Source organism: Hypomesus nipponensis, chromosome 2 (genome assembly GCF_054491055.1).
Source record: "Hypomesus nipponensis isolate SF chromosome 2, ASM5449105v1, whole genome shotgun sequence".
In the NCBI taxonomy this organism is placed as follows: Eukaryota; Metazoa; Chordata; class Actinopteri; order Osmeriformes; family Osmeridae; genus Hypomesus; species Hypomesus nipponensis.
Genome location: NC_140362.1, coordinates 14571835 through 14585000, shown reverse-complemented (window position 1 = coordinate 14585000; position 13166 = coordinate 14571835). Strand labels below are relative to the sequence as shown.

The following is a 13166-nucleotide window of genomic DNA, read 5'->3' as shown; positions in this document are numbered from 1 at the left end:
CAAGAGAATGCTCCCCCCACTCCCCCCGACCCCATCTTTTTCTTTTCAACTTTGTTAAATTGACTTTTCGTTTTTTAAATCGATTAAATTGAGAGTCAGTGCTGTTCCAGGAATCTTTAAAGGGACGCCCATCAATGTGCACATGTGCCTTTATTTGGTCGCTATCATGGCAGCACTGGGGGTAAATAAATATTTTCTCATTTAAATGACCTTTTATCCTGCTGACTGTGCTTTAAGCATCAAAGTTCCCACACTGACTATTGGTTACTTGAATCCATTGGAATTGACACAAGTTCATAGATATGCAAGGTATAGTATATTATTGACATAAACTGTGAATAATCATTTGTTTTGATATTTTACAGTTTTTTTCAGCCAAAGACTGAAAACGATTGAACACTAGGAATATTTATTAAATGCTCCTTGTCTGCCTTGCTCATGAACCTTACCTAACAAAAGGTTTCCTTAAATGACCACTGATTAAAACAATTAAAATAATAATATACATTTCAAAAAAATATGTCCGATTTACAGCCCATGCTCATTTCCATTCATGGAGGAAGAGAGGACAGACGGAGGGAGGAAAAAGACCGAAAAAAGGGAATGAAAAAGAGGGAAAGAGGAAGAGGGAAAGGGACCCAGGTAGTTCCAATCATGCTACTCTACCAGGTCTCCAGGCACCGTGAGGTGCTCCAACTACAACGCCATCCAGTTTAGTGTAAGACCTGCCTGCCCTCCAGACCAGCTCACCTCTCCTCTCCTCTAACAGCTGTCCTGATGTTCACCAACCTATTTAGCTGACACAAACATTTCATTTGAGATCCAACATTATTACATGTGTGCTGCAGGTGAGTAATATTATGCATCACTATGTACACTATTTGAAGTTCAGAAGAAGAGAAAAGTCGAATTTGTAATGCATGTTTCACTGTTTAATAATGACTGGGAGGTATTGCACACACACACACACACACACAAACACACACACACACACACACACACACACACGGAGGTCTCTCTTGTGCTCTGCTACGGTCAGAGCAGCAACATCTCATGCCTCAGTTCCTCCAGTTTGAATCATTTGAATTTCCCATTTGAATTCAATTGGGAGCGACATGTTTGATCTTTCTGCATGTGAGTTTGGGTTGAGTCCTGGAGCGACGGTGAAGACATAAAGGAAAGCCTGCAGCCAGCGATGTTCACCTGTATGGGTATTACTAAAGCCTAGGGGTCAGACCATGGGACAGGTGGCCAAGACACACACACTCAGCACAAGCATATGGGAGGGCTTTCATCAAAGAGGAAGGAGAAAGCCATAGTCTGTCAACCAATAAAAAGTCAACAATATCCCCTCCTCTTTGGAGTAAATAAGGACAATGTGAGGCGAGATGTTTGAATAAAGCTCTGCCTGAAGATAAACCTCAGCCCACCCTTTAGGTATTGAACTTTAATACATTCTTTTGAACTCTTCTTTCGGCTCCGCAAAGCCAGTACTTTGAGGATGCATTCCACCAGCATGTTTCTAGCATTACGTTACAGGAAAGGATTCATAATGGAACGTCGTTTTTTAGTAAGAACCCGAGGTGTCATGAACCGAAATCTAAACACACAAAAACAGTAACAAAGAAAAAGCGATTGCCGGGGAAAACAAAGATGACGTCTGCTCTTAAACTACAGTAACGATGAAGAAACTGATGCAGGCTTCACTCATTTGCATATTTTTTGATCGTGATCACATGACGCAGCGTTCGATAGTTTGATCCTGATGTGCACTTCAGAGAAATGAGGTCTTAATAAATCCACTTTAAAGACCGACAATATTTACACCGAGGTAAGTAAATAAGATAAAGCCGGTGAACTTGCCCCTCTGCTAAATGCATTAGACGTGAACTTCCTTATCAGAGCTTCAGCACACGGGCTGTTAGGAGATGGGTTTCCAGGGCTGGGAATGGTCTTTGTTACCCAATTAGTCTACTGACGACCCTGTAGTATAATATTCCTGCTTTGACAGCCTCATACACACAACCTAATGTGGTGTTGGACCACCAAAGAGGGGGGTGGACACTGTCCAGGCCTCCTCTCTTCCTGCCCAGCCTATCAGGCTTCTTTATCTCCAAGCCCTGACACGATAGCAGACCTAATCGCCATTTTTCATGGAATACTTTCATTCCACCCCCCCTCTGCTGCTGCTGCTCATCCATCTGGAGTCATTTGACAAGGCTTTCTCTCTGGGCTTTAGAGGGCCTGAAGCCAAGCAGACCAGGAAGAGGGGCTGGGGCTAGACTTGGTGAGGCTGGAATGGGGCTGGAGCTGAGGTTAAGGCTAGAGCTGGGGCTGTGGCAGGAGCTGGGGTAGAGGCTGGAGGACTGGAGCTTCGACTGGGGTGTGAGACTCGGTCTGGGAGATGGAGGTTGAAGCTGGGACGGGGTGGGACTTATCAGGGCCTGGCAGCAGGGACTTGCCTCCCTGTGGGGTGGGTGTCCTCCTCAGTGCTCTGGAGGAACTGAAGCATGCTACCGCCTGAGCATTTCTCCACTCACCAGCCAGAGCAGCCAAGAAGAAAGAGAGAAACACAGCCCAGCTAGCCAAGCAGGCCAGATCTGTGAGAGGAAAGACGTGCCACTAGACTCTAAATAATGTATGGAATGGGACAGGGGCTAAGACCCTGGGGCTAAACACATTCTGAGGCCTTCTTGTCTGGCAGTGAACAGAAAGAAGAAAGTGTAGCTGGCTCTAAGACCGGAAAACAGTCTTAGGAACAAAACATGCAACTTGGAAGAACTTTTTTGAAACAAAGATACAGTAACAACAAAAAACGGCCATATGCTTTCAGAGGTCCTCGAATCATCTAGATGAAAACGGCCTGCCTGCTCGGAACCAAAAACATCTTACCAAACACCATAAACAAAACGGACGCCGCAAAAACTCTAGAGTGCAGAGCTACCTGCCTAGGAGCTGGATATGGAAACAATCAAGGATTATCTTCAGCACTTCTCAGGGAAGTTGTTTCAACATATCTGAAGTATGGCTACGACAGTGACAGATGGTCAGGCAGCTGGCACCACTCAACTTCCTCTCACTCGCTTTCTTACCCCCCCTTCTTCTCCTCCTGAGATTGCGTTGAATATTTCCATGGTATGCAGTCATTTCCATTGATTTGGCATGGCACACTGCATATTTGTAGTAAAAAGAAAACATACCCGTTCATGATGTGAATAAGGTTTTAGTTTGCTATCATAGAAGCTCAAGCTCTACTACAGAAGCAACAGAACTGCTTTCTGACTGCTTTCAAGTACTTTGCTAGGGGTGAAATCACACTGCTTGGTTACCAGTTTATCTGAATCTGAGCTCAACGTAATCAACGTAACGGCAGGTCTATATCAGGTATAAACATGCTCTGACATTTATAAACATTTCAGATTTGGGCCGATAGTGGGTCACTCAGAAAAAGGCATGAACTGCTCTGGTAAAAATAAAATAAGCCCATGGTGTTTATTCCCAGTATTAGGCCTAGCTTTAATTTATTAGGGACTGAAACGAAAACCATATGCTGCCTCTGCACCTCTCAGAGGTGAAAGTGTGTTTTAATCCAGACTATATCCCTCAGACATGTGTAATCCTGTCTCTTCTGGGACTCTGGTTGACAGCGGACACCCTGGGGGCCTGAAACACCGGCACGCCCCCCCATCCCCCCCAGCCACCCCAACCCCACCACCAGAGGCAGGAGCACCAGCCCCCCAGGACCAAATACATTCCCTGGAGAGAACGCCCTCTCTCTGGCCCCTAGATCTGCTCGGCCCCTTGCACTCATAAGGCTCTCCACAAACACTTATCGCAGATGGTGCCAAAACATTCTATTGCGCTTTTTTTTTTGAATGTAAAAAGTCTGATGGGAATTACACATCTCAGAAAAATCTTCTTTGATAATAATTGTATTTGATTGGTCTGTTTGACCCAGGCTGGAAGTGCTGTGGCCCTGTAACAAGCGCTCTGCTGCTGGGAGGACAGCGCTGAGGAGAGAACAGCTTATTAAAGAGACATGAGCAGCGTTCCAGGAAACTGAAACAAGGCTGACCTCCCCTGTACTCTCCTGTCTTTCCTCTCTCACCATGGAGGACTTCGTCTGGGGGAAACCGAGGAAGATAAAAGCCTTTCCTTTATTAAGACATCTATTCTTTTTACTACTTTCTACGAGAATGCCAATTTATGATCGAAAACACACATTTATAGCTGTTTATTATTAGGTGTTATCATATCATTATTACACATTATTGCAATCATTGCAAAAATAACAGCCCACAAATTATTAATCAGATACATCTAAAACAAAGAAGCAGTGATTCTCCAGCATATTACACTATTAACACTAGTATAATGCTACCTTTGCCGTATCTTTGGCATGATTGAGTAAACTCAGCAGTCGCAGCAGCAGCAAACACAAAGCCAGTCAGTGTATTCTGCTCTGCTTATCGGCACACCTGCCATATCTGTTAGGGAGTTGTGCTGTGATGTAAGGACAGGGAAATGTCAGGTTCACTTGTAGATCAAGTCAACCATGTATTATCTCCCATCCCACAGAGGGAAACAGCAGGGGCCAGGTAAGCGCAGAGACGGAACCTTGGAGAACCTCACACACAGTGCGCCACGGGTACCTTAGGGGTTCCAGCTACGGAACCACAGGAAGGAAACTTTAGGAAAGGAACCACACAGTTATCCCCCGTAAACCCCCCCCCCCCTTTACCCATGCCAGCTCCACCCCACCTAACATAGATACATCTCCGTCTGACTAGATATGGTCACGTAATTGAGAGAATAGACAGACATTATTGAAACAAGAGTCCTCCCAGCCTGATCAATGTGATGGCATGGACCTTCACACACACACACACACACACACACGTTATTGATATTGTCTGTATCTTTATGGATGACATCAAAAAGACAGCAAGTAAGCCAGATAATCACCATATTACCCATCAGACAAGGTCTTGATATTGGTGTAAGCCCAAGAAATAATTGATGCATGCAATCACAAATTGGTTCTCCGCCTAAAATTTGGGCCCATTATTTCATTAGACGAAGCCACATTCTTGCTGCCAAAATGATTTGTGTGTCCAACACAGAAATGTAAATCCTGTTAGTCCTGATAATGCTGGGCTTTTCATGCTTCTTACAACAGGGTGTAACTTTGAGATTAAAAAGGATAGTCCACCTTTAAATCAAAATGTTTATATAAATAAAACAAATATAACTTCTGTTTTTAGGTTTATTTGCTTGTGTGGCGTTTCTGTGGCAATCCCCTTGCCAGCCCCATACTGGTCCTATCCTGCGGTGTCTCCTTGCATATGTAATTGGATGTTACTGTAAATAATTGCCTGGGCATGTGCCAGTGTCGTGATGATGATGATGATGATGATTTGTGCATGTGTGTGTACACTCATGTGTGACAGTGTGCAAGAGCCTGTGTGCGTTTCAGTATGTGTGTGTGTGTGTGTGTGTGTGTGTGCGAGAGCGTTTGCCCCATCCGTACTCCACTCTCAAGTCCCACTGATTCTCCTTTCCAGCCATGTTGAATCCTCTTTCCCTTATCAGCCGAGCCCAGGCCTGCATCAGCCTCTCCTTGCTATGACAGAGGCTACAACAATAGGCCCGCGATACCGCTGCTTAGAGCTCCGTTTCTGAGGGGAAACCTGCCACAGGCGCAGATTAACAACAACACACACACACACACACACAAAATAGATTGCAGCCTCCAAAACAAAACATTTTTCAGAATGCCTCCCCTTGATTAATGAAGCAGTGACAAGAAGAAAAATATAATTTCGCGCGGAAAAATCCTGCCACCACTTGTTAAAGTTTAGGAGGGGTAGGTAACAATAAACATATTGGGAAAAGAGGGTGGGCAAAGGAAGGAGATAAATTGCTTGAGTGATGGGTTGAATAATTTGTGGGGCTTTTTTTGGTGCCCAGGCCCCATATTCCTAACCTTGTACCGAATTACTCAATAAAAAACTGTTTTTGACAGCTTCTACCTTTCTCTCTCTCAGGCAAAAAAATTAGGACAGTATCTTGTCAGTTCTCTCCACTAGGTAACACTCTCTGCTCACAGACCACAAGAGGTTCTTCCTAAAAGAACACATATATTACCCAAGATGATAAAATTCACTGTGGCAGACTCCACAATTTTTAGGTGGCTTCCAATTTGCACATTCAATATTCCTGTAGCTAACATATAAAACAATACTAAATTATAAATTGAACATGACACAGTGTTTGTCTTGCTAGTGCTTCACAGGAAATGATTCTTCTGACAGCTGTTTCTTAGCCTCCACATCCTCTCTGCATATAAACACACCATAACAGACTGACTACACTATTGTATACAACAGACCATATGGGAAGAAAGAGTAGATGTCATTGTGCAAAGAAAAATTTCCTGACAATACAAATAATCACTCTTCAAAGTCAGCTCCTTACTCCACATCCCTGTGATGTAAACGGAGACTCATATCGATGGAACTTCACCTGTTTCCTGCTGCACAGACAGTGGACCACAATCCATTGGATTGTAGAATACCTTCAGAGCCCATCAGATTATCTATGAGCAGGCTTTGCTTTAGATTTCCATGGTAAATTGTCACACATGGAATGCTAGGATTCTTGTGAGTCCGAGAGGAGGTAGGTAAGGACCTGGCCGAAAGCACAAATCCCTGGGAATCTCATCCTAGCTGTAGCAGTACACTGTGCACTCTATTAACAATCAGCTGAGCCTCAAACAGAACAGGAGACAGCTCTCCAAAGTGTCCTCGTCTACGGACGTTTACTACACAACCACGTAATCTGTGGCTCATTAATAGCTTGCCTCCAAATCAATTATTAATACCCAAGATGGGCACCAGGCTTGCAGGTTCTGCTCTGCAGACGAGCCCTGGGCCTCTCACACTCTCCCTGGTCCAGTCCAGCTCACATAATTACCACGTTCAAGACACCTGCTACTCAATAGCTTTGACCCAGTCTGGCAATTTAGCCCCGATTGCAGACATTTATGTCTGAGTGTCACTATTAATTTGCGTTAATTTGGAGAGCGAGGCCGCGTGCGCGGGGCCGGCCTGGCGGTGGCGGGCTGAGAAGCTCGTCGCTCACCTGCGCTGGGGCCGGGCTGTAATTGGACTCTAATGGTCTGATTGATCAGGGAGACGAGTGAGGAATGGCGGGGGAGGAGAGGGGGAGGGGGGAGGGGGGAGAGAGGGGTGAGGGATGACGCTACTTTGTGGCAGCTCCATCAGTCAGGAAGGAGAGAAAGTGTGGGTGGAACAGTCGGGGTACTGACGACGGCACACAGCATGGGTCTCTCTTTACCGCTCTGTGGTTCTCTGCCCACCTCCTCTCTGTCTCTCTTTCTCGTATTCACTCTTTTCCTCACATACACCCGCGTACACACCCCCACAGCCATGATGTTGTTTTTAGTCCCTAGCCTGTCCTTCAGATCTCTATGGTCCAGAGCATTTGAGGAACATGACCGTGAGCCTGTATTCAGCACTCCTGAACTCAGTATATGCTTACGAAGATCAATAACATCACACCATATTATCTTTTCAACTCATTAGCTCTAAAACACAAGTAACTCGTACCTCATCTGCGACGGGTGTTGCTTTTTGTCTGGCCTGGTCTGGAGTGTGTGAACAGAGCAGTGCGTTAAGTGTAACTGCAGTCCAGTAACTCCCCACCCACACCCAGTGCCCTGCGGCCCGCCACGCTCAGCACATCAGCTGTGAAATCTGCTTTCCTCTTTGATAAACGCTTGAGATGTGACCCTATCTCTGTCCAGCAGATGCCCAGATTTCCTGTCATGCCTTTCCCACTCAATTTTTTTCTTCTCCCCTCTCTCCCTCCACAGCATCTCTCTCTTCTCCCCTCACTTTTTCTCCCGCTCTCTCGCTTTTTCTATCTCACCAAGTCGCTTTTCTCTCTCTTCCCCCCCCCCCCCCCCCCCCCTCTGTCTCTCTCCCTGTCTCAGGCAGCCTAGACATCTGTAACGCTCCACTCGTTGTTCTTCTCCCAGTCTCCTCTCCATCATGGACCCAGCCACGGAGACCCACGGCAGCAGGAGGAGCAGACCCTCAGAGACAAGCCCTCCTGGGCCTGCTGTCCAGCTCTCCAGCCTGGCTCCCCCCTGGGGGCCTGCCTCAACACCACTCACCCACACGTCTCTACACTCTCACTCCCGAGCACCGCAAGAAAAGAGAGTTACAAATGAGTTTTTGTTGCGCTGTTCCTGCTGAGGAACCTTGGTGAATCTTGCAGGCAGCATGTATTTATTTTCACTTTTATAAAAAAAAAAATGCTTTCAGATGGCTCATCAATAGGGACAGCAAAGGATGGCTCTTCATACAGTTTGAGATAGACTTATGTATGCGGCAGGCAGACAAGAAACCTTGATCTCATTCCAGTCTGAGAATAAACACTCTCTTTCTCAGGGAGGCCATATTGATATCACGCAGGCAGGTCTGCAGCGAGTATTAGACAGGTGACGGGAGGTGGCAAGAACACTACACACTACACCTGGCTGCCACGGGGTGCTTCATTCCCCTCAATCGCTTCCAAATCTGACAGGAAAAGAGAGATTTAATAGTCTCTGGAGGTGATACTTCATAAGAATGATGGAGAGCGCCTCTTGGGTGAGCTAGAGACCCGTGAAGAAATCGGGGTTTATTTCTACCTGAAATACTTCATACCGCCTGCTGGCCTTCTTTAGGGATACTCCCTGACCTGACATGCACCAAGTCTAGCCTTAGCCTAGCGTTCTCTACTTCACTGCCCTCTCAACTCCCTGTTTTATCTCCGTTTCGCGTCACACTTAAGAATTAATGAACTATAAAAAGTGACGGTTTTCTTTAAGATAAACTTTTTGGGCGTCTTCCCCCCTCAAAGCACTCAGTCTTTTACATCTTCAGGAGCTCTATCTCCAGGTGAGACACCCCAGCTTGTTTTTATCATTAAACATACATGGGTGGAAACAAGCAGAAAAATCCCCATCCGCTCCCACTAGAAACAACTCAGATAGGATACCTAGTTAGAGATCTTGCCAATGGGCCTGTATCATACAAAGGAATTGCTAAATCACCAAAGGCATCATATAAAAATAGTTTTCTAAAACAAAGACATGGTCTCCCTTGTTGAAACCAGAGACATTGATAGATGCTAGCTCTCTGGCTCAGCGCCTGTCGAACGTGAAATACATTCATATTAAAACCCTTCAAGATACCTCAATAATACAAAAATATGCCAGTCAAGCTGACCCAGGCTTTAATGAGGTATTGTGGGAAGCGGCTAACAGGCAGTACCCCATTTGAGAGAGGAGACTTAAGAGAGAGCAGGGCAAGCGCTGAAGCATTGAAAGTACACCCCTGAGAATAGACACACACAAGATCCTTAAAGGCAATATGCCAGAGCTTTTCCTTTCCCTTTAATTGCAGTAGACTTGGCATATTCTCCATTCCCCCCCACCCCCCCACCCCCCTCCACAGACCATTACAGGTGAAGACCAGCACCTGGCTTCCTACAAACCAGAGATAGGAGGATCTGTAAGGGAGGATTGGAATCCACCGAGGGGCTGTTAGTTAAGCACTGCCAACACTTGCCAGGAGCTTATTGAGCATGTGCGATCAGTTGAGAACCTAGTTAGTTTAGTGGTTAGTCAGCTGAACTTAACTTTCCAACAAGGTTGTTAAAGGAAAACATATTAACAGTGCACAACTGAAACTACGCAAGAAAGTGTTTCTTCTGAGGGTTAGGTGGACATTGCCTTTACTATCTGTCTTTTAAAGTCAATCAGGGATGGCAGAAAGTTGTATTTGTATGTCACACACCGCATAGTAGACTTGAGGTGTTACTGCTTGGAATCACTTTCTCTGCCAAGGATAACTGGCTTTGACGGGAGAAGGACTCCATATTTCATGGCTGTGAGACGGAGCAAGTTATTTAAAGCCATTGATGACTTCAAAACCACAAGGGGAGCTTAGAAAACAGTCAAAAACTGTTCAGAGAATGATTTAATAAAGTTATAAGTTAAAGAAATCCGGCAGAACGGGGCCTCCGAGTCCAAAATCCTGGTGGACTTTTCCGTATGTTTCTTAACAGGATGACTGTGAGATTGGTTACAATTTTTAATAAGAATTTCTTAATTAATCCAAATGCAAAATGAAATGCCAACCCCTAGAGGACTCCTCTCGTCACCAGAGCACCAGGTCAACACAGCTTCAGCTGCGAAAAGGAACTAAACGAGGATTGCTGGGAAGGAGAGGCTAGCTAGCTGACAACTGTACATTTGGGTTTAAAACAGCATCAAATAGTAATGGTAATTCCTTTTATTTTGGTTCTGGACAAAATTCAAAATCCACCAATTAAAATGTTATGTTGAAAAAAAATGAAAAAAGAGGGTTTTAGCGGATTTAAATGTAAAATTGGATGCATTTCAAAGCCCTGCTGTTGGGCCCTGTTTGTCAGTCAGCCAGTCAAGGTTTATAGGTCCACAAGACTGTCATGAGGGACATGTTGCCTTATATTAGAATGTGCTGCAACCTCTAAACTTTCAAGTAATCTTGTCTGAGACTCAAAGTAAGATCCACAGTACTAACTTTCCAAAAAACTCCAAACTTCGATCCCAAGCTGAAAATGATCTTACTGTGAATTCAAACAAGTTTGTTGAATGTGGGCAGAGATTATATTTGTGATGTTAGCTCAGTAAAAGGAATCAGTTGTGCAAAAAGGCAGACAGATCCAAAGACTGCATTCAAAAAGACCCAAACAGAACCTACCATGCCATCAGGACTCATCTCGATCTTCCCGTCAAACGGCCCCCACGTGGTTCCGACAGGGAGCTGCTGCCGGCTGTGGATGCGTCGCTCTCCATCCTTCAGGAATGCGTCCAGCTCTCCTGAGACACACAACATCCTCAAAGTCAGCCATTTTGTTCGTTTTATTTCCGGTAACTGATGAGTCATGCAATGATTTAAAATCAGTTCATTCAGAGCAGGCCATTTAAGACAATGAATAGGATGAGGTAAGCCAAGATGAGACTTGACAAACTTTCCTGTTGTATGCATGTCCTTTTGGTCTAATGCTAAACCGTTGGACTGGATACACAATTGGAAAACTCTGGTTAAATCCCCTGTAGTTACATTCACACATCTTGGATATAGATTTGCAGTCACTGGGGCTATTGTGAATCTGTCAAATAATACAGGACAAGTTAGGTCTGAAATATTATAAGGAATACGCACATTAGTCATCCGTTATCTGTTTAAAGCGGTTCTCCAGGACCTCCGCATGCTAACCTTCCCTGAGAGGTGTCTGGTGTTGTGATAATCAGATGGAAGCATTGCAGGCCTTATGGCTGGCAGAAGCAGGACTATTTCTGTTGTTCCAGGAAGACCGCCGCGCCCCCCCCCCCCCCCCCTCCCACACACACACACACACACACACCCCTCTCCTTGTTAGTGTTGTGCAGACCAGTTAATTAGCTGTGTAACCGGATACCCCTGTTAGCACAGCTACACCCTCCAACCGTCCCCAGCAAACACCCCTTACTATCTTATCTCTTAGATTCAGTGTACTTTTTGGGACAGTGATTAACCAAATAGTTGATAACAGACCGCTGGTTGGCCGTGGTTCGGTGGTTGGAGGACGGGGGTAGGCGAGGGGGATGGGGGGGTCAGACAGCTCTTCAAGTGCACATTTCCGGCCGGTCGCCTTGACAACACTGAGTGGCCTGGTTCAAGAAGGATCTCAGGCTCTGGAGGATTCTAAACCCTCGGACCTCAAGTGCAATCTGCTCTATCTTCAGTGGGAACACACTCTCCAACCATGCCAAACCACCAGGACTCCTTCACCCACAATAACTCATCATCCTTTTAGGCTGCTCTGCTGAATCTTCTTTCTGTTAGTTTTGTGACCCTAACTTAACTCTAGCCTTACTTTAACCCTCGCACAATTTGGATCATGACATTTAGAGCTCATTTACATGTCATTTTCAAATAATTTGTAATCAACGTTTTTTGGGGGGAGCAAAAGTACCAGTAAATACTAATAAGATTTGTTCATGAGATACATGGTGGATTGATGTAAAGGATTTCAGTGGTGTGGTCCTTTGAAACGGGAATACAGTCATTCATATGCACTGTGTTTCTGTTCAGCACACAGTGTTCAGCAAAGCTGCACATGGGTAAACACACTGTACGTCTGCTGTTGCCTTCAACCTGTGCAGGCAGAGGGGTTATGAAAAGGCCCTGGGGGCATGTCGAATGGAAAGAAACGATGATGACTGAACTTTACAAAGCTCCTCTGATATAACAAGCTATTCAGCTCCACTCTGCAGATATCAGCCTTGTATCTGCTGCACGCCATTGTGTCAATCGGCGGGTATGGAAATGCTTGTATGTAGTTCTCCTCATGCATAAACAGAGCGAGGTGATTGGCTACATCTCTGTTACCTAAATACCAACCTGGGTGATCCTGGCCTAATCACGGCTGATCACTGTTGTAGCAGCACAGGTCACACTGACAAGGGCAGTCTGACTTCACTTCTTTTAACTTGTTTGGGCCTTTATGGGGTTGGCACAAAACATATTTATTTTAGATGTGCAGCTACACATTGGGTATCTGAATGTCACGTAAATGGAATGACTTCATGTCATCTTTTTTTGTGTGCAAATGCTAAATCAGTCAGACGGACAACAGGCAGACAGTCTAAACTTTACTCTTTTGAGGAACTGAGTGAGTTCCCCCCCCCCCCCACCCCCACCCCCATCCCCACCCCTCCTTCCCATATCGTCTGCAGCACACGGCGTCCCTGCCGGTGTAAGGGAAGGTGGCTAAGCTCATTAGGGGGAAATAATTAAACATTGGAGCACAGCTGGTCGTCATCAGAGGAGAGCTCACTGAGAGCCACAGCCACCGCTTGATGCATTCTGTTTGTCCTCTGATAAGACAGGCAGCCTTTGGATGCATGTTCCTGTTTAGCCCTGCTTGACTCGCTGCTAGACTCATCCCCAGCGGAGGAGATCTGCGCTCCTGTTTTTAGCGGGGTTAGTTTGAGATGGGGGGGTGGATTGAGCAGGGGTATGTATGTGCGTGAGGGAGAGGGGGGTAGAGAGGGGGGATGACTC

General features: G+C 45.6%; 1 protein-coding gene across 1 annotated transcript in view; it reads right to left on the bottom strand.

Moving 5' to 3' along the window:
• zfpm2a (zinc finger protein, FOG family member 2a) overlaps window positions 1-13166 on the bottom strand; it is a 107329-nt gene that overhangs the window by 45776 nt on the left and 48387 nt on the right. The window contains exon 4 of the mRNA XM_084707974.1: window positions 10818-10936. Coding sequence (XP_084564100.1) covers window positions 10818-10936 — 119 coding nt within the window. The remainder of the gene's footprint in view (window positions 1-10817; window positions 10937-13166) is intronic.